This window comes from Acipenser ruthenus, chromosome 6 (genome assembly GCF_902713425.1).
Source record: "Acipenser ruthenus chromosome 6, fAciRut3.2 maternal haplotype, whole genome shotgun sequence".
In the NCBI taxonomy this organism is placed as follows: Eukaryota; Metazoa; Chordata; class Actinopteri; order Acipenseriformes; family Acipenseridae; genus Acipenser; species Acipenser ruthenus.
This window is the reverse complement of record NC_081194.1, coordinates 19,199,017-19,218,928: the sequence shown is the minus strand read 5'-3', so window position 1 is coordinate 19,218,928 and position 19,912 is coordinate 19,199,017. Positions and strand designations below refer to the sequence as shown.

General features: G+C 37.4%; 1 protein-coding gene across 2 annotated transcripts in view; it reads right to left on the bottom strand.

Moving 5' to 3' along the window:
• mthfd1l (methylenetetrahydrofolate dehydrogenase (NADP+ dependent) 1 like) overlaps nt 1–19,912 on the bottom strand; it is a 93,131-nt gene that overhangs the window by 24,102 nt on the left and 49,117 nt on the right. Inside the window, exons 1-7 of one of the 2 annotated variants that reach the window (XM_034017272.3) lie at nt 17,463–17,604; nt 15,543–15,682; nt 14,952–14,993; nt 10,947–11,047; nt 8,907–9,084; nt 1,136–1,243; nt 746–898 (exon numbers count right to left, since the gene is read on the bottom strand). In XM_034017272.3, coding sequence (XP_033873163.1) covers nt 746–898; nt 1,136–1,243; nt 8,907–9,084; nt 10,947–11,047; nt 14,952–14,993; nt 15,543–15,682; nt 17,463 — 723 coding nt within the window. In that variant the 5' untranslated portion in view covers nt 17,464–17,604. Of the gene's footprint in view, nt 1–745; nt 899–1,135; nt 1,244–8,906; nt 9,085–10,946; nt 11,048–14,951; nt 14,994–15,542; nt 15,683–17,462; nt 17,605–19,912 lie in introns of those variants that run through there. The other variant, XM_034017271.3, reaches the window with a different exon arrangement.

The following is a 19,912-nucleotide window of genomic DNA, read 5'->3' as shown; positions in this document are numbered from 1 at the left end:
CCTGGCTGAACATTTGCCTCCTGCAGAACATCAGGAGTGGGGGAACCAAACCTATTCCTCCAGGCCAACAAGAAACATAATACTTATGCAGGGTTCCACTGAAATCATATACATATACCACTACACTGCAGATCTCTCCTTCAACCCAAACTCACGTATTTCCCATAACCGAGCAAATCAAAAGGATCACAGTCCATGACCACTAAACAGCCATTACAACCAATTACAGGGACACCACAAAAAAATTATAGAACAATTAGCGCTGGAAGAGAAAAAAAGACAAATTACCATTTTTGCCTTCTTAAATTAGCCAATTACCATTCCAGGTTTCCTTACACTAATGTCCTTAGCATAAATATTAGAGCCACCCTCAAAATCAATTTTCAGGCTTAATGACAATGAAAAACCAAGAAATGAACATGTACAAAATGAAAATGAAAAGTGAATGTATTTTATTTACTACACCCATTTCATTTTGTCAGGACTGTGGGTGGCACAGGGTAGCCACCAGATTCCTCTCCCTGTCTTCTATAAAACAGGAAACCACTCATTTGCCTTGACACATGTACAAAATTTGCATCTTTAAGGAAAGACAGCTTACTTGTAGAAATGTTTGTCCAATTTTACAATTACATTTGTTTCAATCTACTACCAAGGACCATTATGGCTTAAAAAGGTAAATCCTGCCCCAATTCTACCAGCCCATTGAACACATGTCTTACTTTTCTTTGTTTTTTTCACTTACCGTCCCCACTAATGGATAAATGAATCCTGCCCCAATGCTGGCTCGCACATCCCGAATGGGCAGAATAAAGCCAGTAGGAACTCCTTTCTTGTCAGGTAGGTGGGACAGGGACAGGTGGGTCTTTGCCATGCAGATGGGTAGGGTTCCAAAGCCCTTTCAATGGGAAAGTAGAAGAAATAGCGTTATTATTTATAAACCTGGAACACGGCATTTTACAAGGCGTACAAAGGATAAATGATGCTTTCAGTTGTACAGCAGGTCTGAGGCGAAGCACAACAGATACTTGTATTTTTTTTTATTTCAGATTGTAAACTGGTTCAGGGTAATAAGCAGACAGGATAGTAGATAAGACAATGTGCAATGAGGGTCCTGGAAGTTGTAATGTCTTACCTGCTTGGTGTAGTTGTCTATTTTAGTTTGTGCTTCGGGAGACAGTTCAATATCCTCAGCCCCATAGACCTTCTGTGCGACTGTCCTGATCTTTTCCACAATGGGTAGCTAAACAGTAGAACAGAAACTGTTTTACAAAGGATGCACCATTCAGAGAAAAGAAAGCTGTAACTCAAGAACAACAACTAAACCCTTAATAGAACTGCACATCAGCAACATGTACATTGGTCAGACATCTAAAATAAAGACTGCATACGAGAGTTATTAACCTTAGTCAGATTTTAAGAGTTAATGTTTAAAGATATTTATTGATTTATTTAAAAAAAAACATCTCCACAATTGATTTACTTCTGCACCTACAGACTATAACTCTAAAAATTACACAAAAGGGTTTTTTTCTAATCTGTCAATACCTTAGTGACTATGGTGGTTTATTTTTGTAACTTTACTAGATTGCTGCATTTAAATGTCATGTATTAAGAAAAATAAATAAATAAATAAATAAAAACTAATTTGCCCAACAGGCAAAATATAACGGCAAATCTTGTTGTCCCAGGTGTTAAGTGATATGAATTGTACACCCCTAAACCTGTATGCCCTATTTTAACTGTGATGTCAGGCCTCAATGAAGCTGCACCCCACCAGTGCATTGTAATGTATTACTATTTGTGATTCTTTATTGCGATACAGGACAAGTTAGAAACATTAGCATGAGTGGGTTGTCTAAGCTGTGTAAAAGTGAAATGGATCACATCAGTATGTGCAGCAATATCTATTTTGTTAGTAGGATAGACATTATTCTGAACAGTAAGCACTGTGGCTTTAAGAAATATTTTTTTGGTGGTGGTGCATTTGTTACCCCATTCAGACTGCTTGCTTGCTTACTAAATATCTTAGTGTCCCTAAATTGATAACCATCCACTCTTTAAATATATGCAACTGGTTTCTATCTGCAAGCCATGCAGTGGTACCCCAGAATGAATACATTTTCTAGGAAAGATACAATGACAGAGGCTTGGGTATTTATTGCCCACTTAGCCCCAATCAAGCCAATTGTTTTGTAATTTTTCAGCATGTCTGAATAGCTAACTGTCCTCTTGAATAAGAGTCCAGACACATACATTGCCAGTATGTCATAAAAAAAATTCTCTCCATTTATGTGCTAAATTTTTTAAGGTATTACATCTGAAAACACATGACAAACATAATGTTAACTTAATAAAGCTTCCTAGACACTGTCCTATAGTGCAATCTAATGGGATCAGTTAATTCAAATCACAACTTGCAAATTCAATAACTGGAAACAGCTGATGTTTTTAAATATCTACAGAATCAAGGCTCTATCGATGGGAACATTAAGATGAAATTATACCTTTTTTTCTTCTTCATTGTGGAATATAAACATCAATAGAACAGTGGTTCACAACATTTTCTAAAATAAGGATCACCACGGTAGTTAAGAGATTTTCCCATGAACCACTACCGAATGGGGTCAAAAATATATATTTATGGAACAAACAATATGCTATACTTTCATGTTATTTTAAATGGCATTCTAACGTAAAAAAATATTTCATAATCTTTGGAATAGATGGATAAATTGCAATTAGGGTGTTGTCAGGAGTAGAGGTGTTAATATAGTTTGGAGTATAAACTTTTTGTGTTAAATCTAGTGTTCAATTTTACCTGAACATCAAACATAGAGAGGCCAAATATTGGCGTTAGCCTCCGTGTATATAGAATAAACACTAATAATAATAATAGCAAGCCAATTCATTTAATATCCAGTATTTCTTCACTGTCTTTTCCATTTACAATTAAATGCTGTACACATACAGCCTTCTACACTAATACATGGTGCTGTATTTAATAAAGTTATGGAGGGCTTCTTATGATGGTTTTTTTCTGATCGGTTATAAACATTTCCAGTATGTTAAATTTAAACAGAAATTGAAGGACACTAACTACACAGGAGACACCTGAGTTGTTCAGAGGCTGCCTTATAGTTGTACATATTTACAGTTTGGGTGTGGGCCTATTTTTTTTCAATTTTTCAGGAATCACATGGAAATTGCCCAGCACCACAGATTGGAAGCCTCTGACCTAAAACACTAGAAATACCAATCTTAAAACGACCAAGAATAAACCATGAATTTGCTTTAAAGTAAACAGATGGCCAGTGTTCTGAAATTGTTCTGTGTATAACGACAACATGCCAATAGATCACCTGCCTTACTGTGCCGGATGTTTTTGTGGGAAGCTGAAGTTACTGCAAGTTCACATGCTTTTGTATTTTGGCTGCCTAATTCCAGAACAGTGGAGCCTTCAATCTTGTGAAAAAACACACCCCGTCCTTCCACGTATTATACCTAATCATCTATTAGGTCAGTGTTATTTGTACAGTGCACAAGTTTATATAAAACATACCTTATATAGCTTTATGGTTATTTAAACAGATTCCACACACTACATGTTGAAAGCTCCCTACTGAGTGCTCCCATATGGCTTCCAAGCATGATTAATACTGATGTAATTAAAGTTCAAGTATGCTTTTATGGAGTTGCCAAAGTTTTAACCTTGGGGATCTTCAATAACTTTGAATTACATGGGTAGAATATTTTAACTGTACTCCACACCCACCAAGCACAGGTTGATTTTTACTTTCTTTTAATTTTAAACAATTTTGAGAAGTTGAGTGTATTGCTCCTAAGGCAGGTTTTAGTCACAATAATACAAATAAAAATTATTCAAAATATATATATTTTTTATAAATATTTTTAATGTGTTTGGGATCGTACTGTATCTAATTCATAATGACTTATGGCAATGGAAAACTTCAGATTAAAAATCATGTGTTAAAACAATTACATTTATATGTTTTTAAAATCTTACTTAGTTCAATTTATTGTAAATCACTCCTTTCCTATGTTGAGTATCAGCCATAAAATAATTCCATGGGAAAGCCAGAAAAATCACAAAAGAATGTAATAAGAACATCAGATAATAAACCACAAGCAGCTTTAGACAGCTTGAATTTAAAGGATTTTTCAGTCCATGAGAGAATAAAAATTGTTTTTGTACAAGTTCACAGTTGTTAGAGTTATTACTCAGTCCAAAGATCATGCAGATGAAAAAAACAAAACAAAACAAAACAACAAGTAGGCTATTTTATCCCCTCGCAATGACACCTTTACTTAGTTAGGACATATCTAAATGCCAGACATTCATGCCTTAGATTTTTTTTCCCTCTCATCTTAATTAATTTGACTTTGTTACAGATGTTACAAACATACCTGATTGAGTAATAATAACCTAATTATTTAGTGGTAATCCTAACCCTGAGCCCAATATCATGGCCGTGCACTGTCAATAAATGTCCAGAACGTAACCTGTTGCAAACCGTCACTTTGGCATCCAAGCATTTTGACATACTCCAGCCTATCAACAAATTCAAATACCTTTGCACCCCCCCCCCAAAAAAAAAACCCAATGAATTATCTTCAAAATTGTCAGTGATACTTCAAATGGTATCCATTAAGAACGACTGTGTTTAGTCTACTCTCCAAAAATATGTTTCTCCATAAGTGACTGCCAAGACTTTTAAAACATGAATTCACTGCAATACCAGTCCTTCCTAAGAACTAAGCAACAATTTAAAAAAAAAAGTTTTTGCAAGGGAAAAGCAATTGATGGGGATGCATAGGCACCGAGTTGGGGGGGGGGGGCAAAGGGGCATTTGCCCCAGGAATATTTGGGATTCATATTGAGATTCTGGGATCAATAAGCTACTAACAACCAAACGAGGAAGATGTTCTTATTTATTTTGGGGGGGGGCATAGCCATCCCAAAGTAAAGCCTTATGTGTATGGGGTATACTACTGTTATTATGGTAAACTCTGTAGTCAGGATAATGTTGCATTAAAGCACTGGCTTCAAAACAAAAGGAAATTCAAATGGCTTTCGCATGAAGTGCAAAACAAAATCAAACGCATCATGGCCCACTATGTTTTGAGAGCAGTCGTTGCTGATGTGAAAGAGGCCAAAAAGTTTTCTGTTGTGGTCACTGAAACAGTGGATATTTCACAACATGAAGAATTGAGTTTATGCCTAAGATATGTGAACGATGCCACTGAGAGCTGTGAAGACTTTGCAGGGTTTTATGATATCGAATGTACAAATTCAGAGACACTTTTCTCAGTACTTCGTGATGTGTTACTAAGGTTAGGTCTCTCTTGGCGTGACTGCCGTGGACAGTGCTACGATGGAGCTGCCAACATGTCAGGATGTAGATCTGGATTGCAGAGCCATGTTAAAGAAACCCAGGGTCAGGCTATGTTTGTACATTGTAACGCGCACTCTCTTAATCTAGCGTTTCAGGATGCACTTAAATGCGTGCCTGCCTGTTGAGACGTTTTGAACATGGTGAAGGACTTAATAGTGTTGATAAAGGAATCACCAGAGACTGGCATGGTTCGAATCGTTTCATAAGTTAACAGCTGGGCAGGCCAAGGTTTCTTAAGGATTGCACCCATTGTGCCCCACAAGATGGACAATGCGGATTAAGAGTGTGAAATCCATTTTGACAAACTACAAAAGTGTGATTGAACTTCTGTTAGACTTTTCAAAGAAATCGTCAGGAGACAACGGGGCGAAAGGCAGTTGATTTTTAAAATGCATGCAGGCATTTCTTGTTTTTTTGCTGGTTGAAGTAAATGGGCCCAATGGAGGAAACAAATTCATCTATACAAAGTCCCAAACTATCGCTAGCTGATGCGGAAAAGAGGGTGAACTTCCTGACTGACATACTTCCTAGGAAATGCAAAAATGACACCTTTGAAAGTTTCTTTGAAGAGGTAGTGCAGTTTTCAAAATCAATACCTGAAATTGATGAGCCAAAGTTGCCAAAAAGCCGATGCCCACCATGGAAGTTAGATGAAGGGTCTGAACCCCATTCGTTTTCAACAGCCATGGACTTCGATAGGCAGTTATGTTTTGAGATCATCGACACCTGCCGCACATGTCTGAGAAAATGATTTTCTTCTGAGGGCTTTCAGGAAATGAAAAAGCTGGAAAATATTGTGATACTGACTGTTAAAATTGCCAGCACACTTGCTTGAGAAGATGTTCAAATTCAAATCGGTTATCCTTGCATTTAAAGAAATATGCTGGGTGATATTTGCAATGATAGAAAAATCTCTGTAAAATCAATGGCTAACATAAGAAACTTATTGATATCTGAACGGAACCTGCAAGGAGTTCTGTGTAAATTGTAACCCTGATCAATGTTTTACACATTGCCTGTTACGTCTTAAGAGCTATTTAAGATCTACAATGTCTCAACAGCGCCTAAACCACCTGGCTCTTCTTCACACACATTCAATCCGAACAGATGAACTTGATCGGCTTGACGAATTCCTCTCCTCCAATCTACAAAGAAAGACTATTTTTGCCCTCTTTTAAGGTAAGAAATCTTTTATTGGTTTCATGTCTTAACAAAAAGTCAAAAGGGAAAGTAACTATTGTAAACTTGCTAAGATTTGTTTAATTTATGAAGTGTGTTTGGTCCTTTTTGAAGTTTTGTGTAAATGTAACATCGCTCATATAAAAGATAATTACAGTAATAGGAGCATACCCCGCCCGATTAAATTCTTTACTTCTGTGCGTTATTTTATTTCAACCGGCATATGGCAGTAATCACGTATTTCGTGGAATAGGAACCTTTATTTTGAAGCCGCGCTATAGACTATTGCAAGAGATCCACAATTAGTTGTAATTCACACGGTTGCATACTGTGACGACTTGTCCCATTTTGTTGGAAAAAGAGTTAAAGTGTGCCCCCCCCCCCAATGTTCTTGATAAGTCAGCGCCTATGTGGGGATGTCATATAAAAGGTTGATAAAAACCTTACTGTATTGAACTAGCATAAGCATCTTTTTCCACACTTAATAATGTGGATAAGATACTCCTCCTCTCCCCCTCCCTAAATTGGAGTTGAGCTGTTTGGCACCAACATTATACAAGCTTCGTCTTTACATCTCCCTCTGAAAATACCCTAAATACTTTCATCCTTTGAAAACATCAACCCCTCTGGCATTTGTTCATCTTATGCTAGATGCCTTTTCATGTTATTTTTAGGCCTCTTATGAGTACCCAAGCTAGATTAAACACCTAAACTTCCCAGACCGCTGAACCCATTCTATGAATAACCACTTACTAAAATGCTGTTGCTTGCAGCATGACCTATGCAGGAGATAGGTGTTTTTGTTTTCCTTTCTGAAATGTCAAGCTTTAACTTACTCTGAATACCAAGCAGATTGAACCTCTTTCATGTGTCCATTTTAACAGATATCACAGTGCACGCTATGACAGCAAACAGGTCACTGAGCTCAAATTGAACTGGGAGGAAAACACTTCAACTATAACAACTTCTGACAGTCCTTCAACAAATGTTCACGTCTCTCAAATCCAACAGCTGTATTTAATTATACCTGTTATTCTTTCAAACCAGGAGCTAACACACCTCTATGTTGATGAACATTCCTTTTACAGAACATTTTGTTGAGTAGCTATAAACTTTAACAAAAGCCAAGGTGAACAAATCTTCAACTACAGACTACACTAAGATGGGGATAAGAACGGGCATTTTGGATAAAGGAGGGGCTTGCTAGAATCACATATCTTGTTTCTGGTAGATGCACCAGATGATCACTACAAAGAAGAAAGGCTATATATGTCACCACATGAACCTTAAGAAGTTTGCAGAATCTGACTTGTAGCCAGTGCGACGGAACTATTGACACTGTTATGTGTTGGGTGGGCCTTGTGCCAATCAAAACCATAGCAGCCAATATACTCACTTGGTTAGCCAAGTGAAAAGTAATGAATATACCATACAGTATCTGGTTTAAATTAAACTTTTCTCCATTTATCTCTAACTCTTGCTTCTTGGAAACTGAACACATTTTCATCAAAATAGGAAATAGCCCTAAATCTGATCAGGTTTTTCAAGATAGAACTAAAGATTATAGTATGCAGCACAAAGATCTTATCCAAGTGCCTAAACTGGCCATGGTAACTGTCACCGACCCCAAGAACACTGCTATACAGAAAAGCTCAAGATCCACTCAACGGAAACAAAAAAAAATAAAAGAAAAGAAAACATGTACTGGTAACTAAAATGTGTTATTAATTAACTACTTCTGTCACACACTATTCTGCCAACAAATCACCCAGCATCCGTGAGTTAATTCCATGTCAGCTCTATACAGTACAGTATCATGATTTTGTAATGCACCCCATTATAAAAACAAAATGTGTTTTGCCGGAGGAACTATGATAATTGAGTGCTTTATCTTCTGTATTTTGGACAGACCAACACTGCTTAAAAATGTTCTATGGATAAACACTGTAAAGTGTTTTAATAATTTGCCTTTTTCAGACTCCTAGTAGTGGGCATTAACTAATGGAGACTTCCAAGAATTTAACTTAGTGCAAATTACATTACTGATTCTTGTTTATTTATGTTGTACTCTAGGGCATATCTTTGGAGATACAAAACATCTCAAACATGTGCTTATAAAAGTGCAAAACTAATAGATTTTTTTAAAAATTAAAACAGCTTCTATAACCTTTTATAAAAACCTTATTTTTGGACACTCCAGTGTTTCTTTGTTAAATGGTGATTGAAGAGTGCCATAGTGTTGCAGTTCATAAAGCTGTGCTGTGTTTTTCACTATAAACCAGAAACTGTAAATTGGAGGACCAATCTCACCTGCAGGTCATAGAGAAATTTAAAACTATTCTGCTGGTTGGCTGCTTCTCTAACTGCCTTAGCCAGTTCCACAGAGCCCTTGCCTCCTCTTGCCCAATGGTAGCAGGGCACAGCATCAGAAGCTCCAGCATCTTTGGCTATCTGGCATACCAGGTCAGTTTCTGCTTTAGTGTCAGTCCTTTGGGTAAAAAAAAACAAAACACACACACACACACACACACACACGCATAAATATTATGATGTCATTGTTTGAAATACAACACCATGATTTCCATTACATAAAACTTCATGCTGATATTGGACTCACCAAGATAAGCACCAACTAAGACATAGCTTCTTTTACTGTAAACTAATGTGATCCATCTCCGTTTCCTTCAATCTGATGATGTAGATATCCTTCTGCCTAATGTTGATGACTGAAGTGTAATGCTGGCTCCAGGGATCAGCCTATTTTGCCTCCCTGGTGCATCAGCACACACAACGGCTGTAATGCTGGCTGCAGGGATCATAGTGTGGCCTCCCTAGTGCATCAGCATGACAACCGTCTGGACAGAGCTGAGTAGGGTACTTCGCTGGGGTCTTCAAGTGGGCACTTTCCATTCTTGGTGTTTCGTCGGCTGACACCTTAAGAGGGCTCTACAGTGATTCTGGAGTCCCAGCATCACCCTCCTCCGTCCCCCACTCAGCTAATGGTGACTTGGTGTACCGTAGCTCCGCCCCCTTTCTAGATGGCCGACTTCCACCTTCCCTGGAATTAATTGTCAGACCATCCTGTCTGTGGCACTCTGTTCCCTTTACACAGCGCACAGGTTCGGAGGGAGATTTATAAGAATTTAAGAATAAGATTTTTTCTTTCTCTGTCACACAGCCCCAATGGGGTCTATTTCCTCCTGCACTATTCACAGCAGTCACTGGACATATCCAGATCTTCATGATTTCCATTACATGAGAATAGGTGTCAAAACTTCATGCTGATATTGGACTCCAGTCTCGCCAAGATAAGCACAAACTAAGACATATCTTTTATTTTTTTATTTTTTTATTTCGTAGTCGCCAATTATTTTATTATTATTTTCTCCCAATTTAGAATGTGTTGACTTGGGAGGGGCAAAGATGGACACATGCTGTCCTCCAAAGCGTGTGCCGTCATCCGCCCGCTTCTTTACACACTGCAGGCTCACCTTGCAGCCACCTCAGAACTACAGCGTCAGAGGACAGTGCAGCTCTGGGCAACTTATAGACAAGCCTGGAGGCACCCGGCCAGACCACAGGGGTCGCTGATGCGCGGTGAGCCAAGGACACCCTGGCCAACCTAACCCTCCCTCCCCACGGTGGCGCTCGGCCAATTGTGCGCCACCCCCTGGGAGCTCCCGTCCATAGTCTGCAATGGAATAGCCTGCTCGAACTGGCAACGTCCAGGAGACATAGCTTCTTTTACTGTAAAGTAATGTGATGCATCTGATGATGTAGATATCGTTCTGCCTGGTGTTGATGGCTGAAGTGTAATGCTTGCTCCAGGGATCAGCCTATTTTGCCTCCCTGGTGCATCAACACACACAACGGTTGCAATGCTGGCTCCAGGGATCAAACACAGTGCAGCCTCCCTAGCGCATCAGCATGACAACCGTCTTTAATTGATTCAATTACCAGCTCTTTATATACAAGATGAATAAAAAAAATTTGTTCCATCCTATTAAACAAACACACTTTAGTGGGAACAAGTCTGTGGTCGAGGCACATGACATTGCTTCTTGGGCAATAAAGGGTTTAATGATATATGCATGAATGTAATATTGCAGCTCTTCCTGTGCAAATTCTTTATTTTGCAGCAAGATAAACTATTAGCTTAATCTTCCTAAAGAAAGCAGGTTAGTCAACAAATAAGATACACAGTGTCTTAGTGACAACATTTCTAAACACAGTGAAGAATACAATGTAAGCAGCTAAAATGAAGGCGCTGCCTTGATTGCTGCCTTTGAAAGAAATGTTTTAAACAAACGGTAATATAATTTATACTGAATAGTGATGATAAAAACTTACTTGAATACATTCAATGCAACAACCACCGGAACCCCAAAATGATGAGCAATCTGGATTTGTTTTTGGAGATTGCAGCAACCATCTGCTACCAACTTCAGATTCTACAAACCAAAAAATACAGAACTGAATTTATACTGAATTTATTACTTACAATCAAGTTTGCAGTTTTAGTCTTTTTTTTTTTTTTTTTTTTTTTTTAAGAACAGTATTCAGAAGTTACTGTAGACAATTATTGGGTACTTTGTACTACACGTTACAGGGTTCTTCCTGTACTTTACAGAAACCTTTTATAACTTGTAGGAGATGACATTCTTCATAAAGTATTAATTATGTAGTTGATTATTTGTAAGAGCTTTTATATTTTCATATTTTGATACATCTTAAAGCACATGTAACTAGCTAAGTAAGACTGCAATTTTCCTGTCTCTCTTAAAAAAAAAAAAAATTTGACATTTGCAGTCTCTCATATCTTGGCGTCCGGGCAGAGCGCCAAAGTTAGCAGGTGTTTAATCAAGATGGGTGGAAGAGCGGAGACACCAGTATGAAAACAGAACAAAGAACTAGTTTGAAATAGTTTCTAACAGATTAGGTTAAGAATGTGACAGATTTGGGCGAGTTCTCCCCTTACCAGGAGGTGTGTTGAAAGTGTGTGATAATAGGGTGGATCCATCCTGATTGGAAGGAATAGGGGTGGAAATGCTAATATTCACAGTATTTAACGTAATGTTTTTGTTTGAATAGTCAGTCACTTATTTGAATTGACTCCACATGACGTTTGTGTTGTGACACAAGCGTATAAATTGGTTCATGCTGTGACCTGCACGTCTATACGATTGTATTAAGACTATTTCTTTTATGCATATGAAGTATTTTCGATCAAAAATAATTTGTTGAATTCTTTTCCCTACAAACTCAACCCTGGCTTGGATTTTAAGCATATCCCCCAGCATTTTTACTGGATTTAAACTGGGGTTCTGCCCTGGTCACAGTACCATTGGTTTAGGATATGGTCTATTGTATATGGTAATGTATATGATATTATTGGTCAGCAGTCCACAAAGCGTTTAGATCCCAGCTGCTTATTAAATAAAACTAATGTAAAGTGCATGCTTGAAATGATTGAATCTGGTATTTGTAATTGCTGTAAACATAAGAAAGTTTACAAATGAGAGGAGGCTATTCAGCCCATCTTGCTCGTTTGGTTGTTAGTAGCTTATTGATCCCAGAATCTCATCAAGCAGCTTTTTGAAGGATCCCAGGGTGTCAGCTTCAACATTACTGGGGAGTTGGTTCCAGACCCTCACAATTCTCTGGGTAAAAAAGTGCATCCTATTTTCTGTTCTGAATGCCCCTTTATCTAATCTCCATTTGTGACCCCTGGTCCTTGTTTCTTTTTTCAGGTGGAAAAAGTCCCCTGGGTCGACATTGTCAATACCTTTTAGAATTTGGAATGCTTGAATCAGATCACCGCGTGGTCTTCTTTGTTCAAGACTGAATAGATTCAATTCTTTTAGCCTGTCTGCATACGACGTACCTTTTAAACCCGGGATAATTCTGGTCGCTCTTCTTTGCACTCTTTCTAGAGCAGCAATATCCTTTTTGTAACAAGGTGACCAGAACTGAACACAACATTCTAGATGAGGTCTTACTAATGCATTGTAAAGTTTTAACATGTGTTGTGTTGTCTGCAAATTTAACAAGTTTGCTTACTATACCAGAATCTAAATCATTAATGTAGATTAGGAATAGCAGAGGACCTAATACTGATCCCTGTGGTACACCACTGGTTACCTCGCTCCATTTTGAGGTTTCTGTTTTCTACATGTTAACCACTCCCTAATCAATGTGCATGCATTTCCTTGAATCCCTAATGCATTTAGTTTGAGAATTAATCTTTTATGCAGGACTTTGTCAAAAGCTTTCTGGAAATCAAAATAAATCATATGCTTTGCAATTATCCATTGTTGATGTTGCATCCTCAAAAAAATCAAGCAGGTTAATTAGACAATCTTTATGTTTGTGCCGAGGCTTATCTAATACCAAGAGATATTGTTGACAATATGTTCCACAAATCTCTAACCTAACGTTTCATAGAACCCAATTAACCCAAATCTTGGACTACCTAATATTAACTTTGGCCAGAGGTGTCCAATCATGGTCCTGGATGGAGATTTAAATTGGTTCAATTAAATAATTTAGAACATGGGTGGAACAAAGACCCTTTTAAAACATACTGTTCCCTGAACATTTTTTAACTTCTCTGTGCCATCCTTTTTCAATCAGGGAACATGGGCTCCACCTACAGATGGAGCCAGTCACTGCATCCGTATTTGCCTGACACTAGAAAAATGGTAAGCAATGTAAGCAGAAAAAAGAAAGGATATTACTATTTTGATTTTTTTTGTTTTTTATCAAAATACATATTGCTATAGTGGGGTTTTCTGATTTCAATTAAGATCAAGAAACTACTGTACACGACTAAATGAGTTTTGGATAATGATCGTTTTCCTGGACCCCCTTAAAATGGTATGCAAAAAATGTTACAGGTTCTCACCATGGTTAGATAACAAACACATTAAGTACATCAGCACTACATGAAAAATAAAACAAACTATCCCAGCTTGCTGTTCCGAATGTATTTGGTCATTGTATAATAATCTGTATGCGCCCAAACAGCTGCACATGCCACACTGCTAATGTCCAAAATCACTTTTCCCTAGCACCTCTTCTGAGCCAAAAAAGTTGACTTCTGCATGTACTTTCAGATGCACCGGCGCATGCCCAGTGAAGCGTTGTGTAAGCTATTTGACCTCCGTGTAGAAACACTCTTCTCTGTGTGCCAAACATGGTGTATGTGCTATTTTAGTGGTCGCGGAATGTATTACCAATACATAATAAATAGTGATTAAAAATACCGGTAAAAAAATGTTGGCAAAAAAATAAAATAATAATTGAAAATTATATTACTGTGGCAAGACTTCCTACTTGTGCCTTTTTTCCACAAAAAAGCCTTTGTGTTTCTTCGCGAGTATGCTTAACTTTTTAAAATGCATTTTACATTGATCTTCTGCATGAAATATTTGATTGTACTATAATTTAACATTTAATTTCTGTGGACCTTTTTATGACGCATAATCTAAAAGCTTTTCACAATAACACTTTGTATACTTTATATATAGATAAAAAGTCAATTGATAAAGTTAAATAATAAAATATCAGAGATACCGTTTTTTTACCGGTATGCATACCAGCTCATACCGCCCCACTTTAATCACTGTTTATTATGTATTGGTGATACATACCGCGACCACTAACATGTTTGGCACACAGGGAAGAGTGTTTCTACATGGAGGTCAAATAGCTTACACAACGCTTCACTGGGAATGTGCCGGTACATCTGAGTACATGCGGAAGTCAACTTGAGGTGCTAGGGAAGAGTGATTTTGGACATTAGTTGTGTGGCATGTGCAGCTGTTTGGGCGCATACGGATTATTATACAATGACCAAATACATTCGGAACAGCAAGGTGGGATAGTTTATGTTTTATTTTTCATGTAGTGCTGATGTACCCTTTAATTGATATGTATTGTTCCTAAGGACAAAGACGGGTCTTGATTCATACTAACCTTACAATGTAGCTACACAACTTTGTTATCTAAGGGCCCTAATGCTTGTATCCATGTCACCTTGGATTCTAATCTTTATTACACCATTTCAAAACACTCAAATCAAAAAGATGACTTAGTTGGCTTTGTTTCTTCCATGATCTTTGCCTTACATCAGAAACTATGCAGAGTTGGATCTGGATGGGATAAACCAAAGGAGCACAAGGAGCCGTAGGCAGTTCTGTAACTTACTGTACTTAAAGAGCCTGTCACCTCCCTTAAGGGCCTAGACATGGCATAATCTGTGCTCCCAGTGTAAATATCTACTAATAATTTGTTTTCAAAACAAACAACTGCTGACCACCTAATCCATCATTTATTTTCCTTTGTCTTACTTACTTCATCTGTGTATTCTTTAGGTAAAGGTGCACCTGCAGAAACCTGTAAATAGACATTATAATGCATTTTTAGGAACACTATTTTGACATAATTGATTGGTTAATACATTTTTTTAATGACTGAAGATTATGTTCTACCAAGTACCGAGCAGTATTTGTGGGATTAAAAAAAAAACAACACATATTTCACAGAATACACCATGCTTAACTTACATGTAAGTCTCATTATCTCTTGTTGTTTTTAACTGTACATGTCTCATCAGGACACATTTAAAATCAGACGTCTCATTAAAACAAAAAGAAGGCAACCCTGAACCGGAAATGCCCTTAGTGAGCAATTAGGTACAGTTGTTTTAAGTTATACCATACCTGTATATATCCTTAATTTTTTTAAGTATTGTTTATTGTTCAAAGCAAACATCCCTTAATAGCTGAATATTACTACAGGGAATCGGCACAAATGGAATGTTGCTTTATGAGTTTAAATATTTGATTTGATTACTGGTAGATCCTATTTTACTATGTTTTTAGTAGCCATACAGGTCCACAGATATGTTTTTGTTCACATACTTCTTCAGAATTAAACACTTACATTTGGACCTCCACCGTGCATTTTTAAAGCTCTCACTGTGGCCACCAAAACCACCACGTTTGGACGGAGGCCAGATATCCGGCACTTGATGTTGAAGAATTTTTCCATCCCAATGTCTGCACCAAAGCCAGCTTCAGTCACTGAAAAGAGATGATATACAATTCAAGTTCACACTTCACACATTAGAACACTAAACTGAGCTAACCTGGTTTTCATGTGAATGGACAGTAGAAGTAGCAACACATATCCTTATAAGTCCGTTTCAGAAGTATCTCAAACTAACTACAGGCGGTTTCCTGTTTCATCCAAAATATGACTTTGATTTACAGCCTTTATTAAAGTTATTTAATCAATTTATAGTATTGGCAACACTTTGTGATATTTATTGTGAGGCTATTTGCACGTTGCTGGGTTATGATTTATAGGGCGGGGGGGGGGGGGGGCGGGGGTTACAGGATAAAATGGAAGCCAAGGTTCAGTTTTCAAAGCGCCTTGACATTACTCTTCTGTGTTTTTGTGTTCAAGGTCTTGCACATTAGACAATCAGGAAACATTCAGTCTGATACAGGTATCTGAGCCATATCATTTACAATGACTCTTCAGACACCCCCGCCCAATTCCCCCTTGAGTTAAAACACATCAATTACTGCGGAAGGAAGCAGGATATAGTAACAGGGCTGTTGGATGACGGGCAACATTAGAGTAGGAAATGTAAAGGAATTCAAGGAGGATGATAACCAAATGTCTCCTGCCAAGTGCCACCACTTTCAATTGTAACCATATTGTGTATTCATTCAGATCTATACTACTTCCTGCAATTGTCTCGGCGTGCCAAGTCAAATAAAAACAACTGCCCAAGTTTTTTTTTCAGCTCCTGGCACACATAGGCTACTTTTAATAGGAATTGTTTCCTGTGGATGAAAAGAAGCACAAACAAAGATAACCGTACTGCATCGTTAAAGGGAATGAATTATATCAAGTTGGCTGAATTTCATTATGTGGGACAAACCAAGTTAAGGGCATCTATCAACAGACCAGAAACATCTACGTTATATAGTGCAGTAACAACACATGATACACTGGTTCACTGGAGTTGAGCAGACCTCCTCTGCTGAACGCATCCATTGGTGCCAAAATTGTTGAAATCAAGAAAGTGAACAACATTATAGTCCCCAGTTGCAAGATCAGCATTTACAATCTGATTTCTTACAATAACATTAACTATTCAGCTGAATTCCTTCATTGCTCTCAGGTCAAGAATAGTCCAACACTCCCATTAGAATTACACTTGCTATACAGAATCAGTATACTAATATAATACAAAAACATATTACTTAGCACCGTGTACTGTAAATGTCAGCTCACATTCGGTGCGACAGAACATTTTTAAAAACATGGTGCTATAGAAGCAGATTTTTAACACAATTGAGAGTAAAACCATCTTTACCAAAATTATTTCATGCTCTTAAATATCTAGGAATGTTCCTTTTCAGGCAAACGTAATACTGTACTTTTTAAAAAAAAAATATGAAGTATCAAAATAATGGATAATGGAAACTGAAATCTTAAGTCTCTATGTATTCAGCAAGAATAAAAAAAAAAAAAAAAAATTTTGGCAAATGTGGCATGAATAAGGAAAATTGCCCCTTAGAGGCATCTAAAAAAATACTTTCAATAAGCAGCTGGAGCATTAGATTTTACTAATAGGTGCCTTGCTAACAATAATGAGGAAACTGTTTTAAAGAATATAGTACATCTGGGTAGTCATGTTCGGTAGTCAACTAAACACAAAACAATAAATACAATGTATCAGATACAAGTACAAATACAGTAAAGCTGGCATCTGCTAAAGATAAAGGAAGGCATCAAGTCAAAATAGAAAAGAGGGACTTATTAGCATCGTCTTCGCATCCAACCTACTGTTTGCAGACAAAGAGTTCCAGTCAGGCGTTTATCCAATTCAAAATAGTTTTCTTTTTCTTCCAACTAGTTTGGGGATCCTGCAGTGTAGAATAATTTTCTGGAAAACGAATCACTGATTTCAGGTCAGAAAGTGGGGTTGGGTGTCCGGACTTTCAATCCTTTTACAGTTCTGTATTTTGCTCATTGCCAATTCGTTGAATCAAGTTCAAATATGTATTGGTTGTGAAACAACAGCTGCTTCTTTATGTTATGATATCCTTCAGTGCTGAATCAGTTTCCCCAGTGGTCCATAATAAACCACTCACTAATGGAACTACAACATGTTTATTTCAGCAAACATCAACCCAGAATGCATGACTGCCAAGCCTAAGCTGACTCCACTTTTTGCAAATCTTTTTTTTTTTTTTTTTTTTCACCAGCAGTACAGCTGAGACTTTCTATCAGATGTATATTATGATGATTTATTTTAGGTGCAGGTAGGTCACATGATTCCAGCTCCTGGGAACCTTATATCCCCAAATATTTGCCAACCTCAAAGCCGACAAATACCAAAACACCAATTGTTTCAAAAGGATAGGTTGTATAGCTTTTATATTTTAGAAGTGTAGCGTTTCAAGATTGTAGAAAAAAAGGTGACCGTGAACTCTTTCCTATTGTATTCCAGAAACATACTATCTAAGAAAAAAGCATTCTAATATATACAATCAGGGCCAGATTGAGGGACGTGGGGCACTACGCTAACCCATATTTTGAGGGCCCTACACATATTATGGTGAATAGCATTATTGGCATATTGGTTAATCCGACCCTTCGCTGGGGGCCAACTAGATACTTACTCGTCCACAACAACCAGGGTACTCAAGGTACGGGGCTTGTTAAACTGTGTTATGCCTTTATTGCCTTGTACCATACGACTGAAATCACATGAGAGTGATTAAATCTCACGGTTGTTAATGATAATTTTAATTTACATTCAAACATCTGTGGGAACATATAACACAAAATTATGCAACATGGATCACACGCAAAAATGTTATTCAAGCACTTTACATAGCTTGTCAAACGGTGTTGTAATTAACAGCCTGTAGGTAAAGTGTATCTGCAAGGACAGCTTTCAGTTCTAGTACGTCAGGTGCATGTTCACCATTTAGGTCTTGCAAAACAAATACAATGTGTAATCCATACTGATCTTGGGCATCAGTCGACTCGTCAATGACCACTGACAAGCAACCAGACTGTTTTACCAATTCCATAATCTCCTGCTTGTGATAGTCTGCGGCTTTAGGTAAGTATTCACGTCTCTGCCATTTGCTACACGTAACTTTTGGTTGTCCAATATTTCAAGAGGGATATTTGCCCAAACAAACGCCCCTGCCAGGTCAAAGTGTAATGTGTTTCGTGCTTCACGGTTTTCAGTGGACTTTTGGAACATGGAAGTCACCGTTTAGTTTGTCTGCAAGTAAAGCAGTCGCGGTACTGCTCTGTATTTCCGCCTTTCTCTTTCGGTGAATACCTGAAATCTAAATGCCTGTCAAACAGACGATTTCCAGTTGTGATCTACATTAACGTTGCATGACGTACAGAAAAGCTTCCCTCCATCGCTGTGTAAAACTCCTGCTGCATACTGCTTTATGCTTGTCTTGTTAACAGTGTGTAGTATTTAAATTTCCTGCCTAGATTGCATATACTGTAGTCACATGAGATAACCACTGCACAGCATTATGTGCATGGCGAATACTACAAGCAGGCACAAAGCAGAGCTGTACAGTTTAGTTAATGTGATTGTTTGAAATACAAATAATCATGAAATAATTTATTTTTATTTCTTAAGAATATTGAAAAAAATTGTGCAAGTGATTTTTTTTTCTTTACACGCCTTTCTTGAAAAACAGAATGGAGATTTAGAAACACTTTATAGAAGATAAAACTTTAAACAAGCAATGTACAGCATGGTTAAGAAACTAGAAAATAATAGGTAATTGTTTATAACTTCATATAGTTGATAAAATAATAAACAAATAAATAAACAAACTACCAGGTTTGTATATTATTGGCATAAACTCCACTTACCCACTAATCAAATGAATGAATGAATAAATAAATAAATAAATAAATAAATAAATAAAAGTTTTTAATAGTCGGTTGGATTAAGAAAACAGAACATTTTTCAGGCGTCAGCTTCATTGTGTATTTATTGTTCCATTTCTTGAGTATCTTGGTCCTTAAGAATTAAGTTAAAATTAACATGAAGGTAATCTTTCACCTCTTTGAAGGTTTTCGGTAGAACAGTATTGTTCTTGCAAGTCACCTTTAGCATTGATGGGTATTACAGACCATACCGAACCCCTTTTTGTTTAAGGATCCTCCTTCCTGGCGTGAGTTTCCTGCATTTCACCTGAAGCTCAGCCAAATAGGTCAGGGAAAATGGAAATCATGTGTCCTTTGTA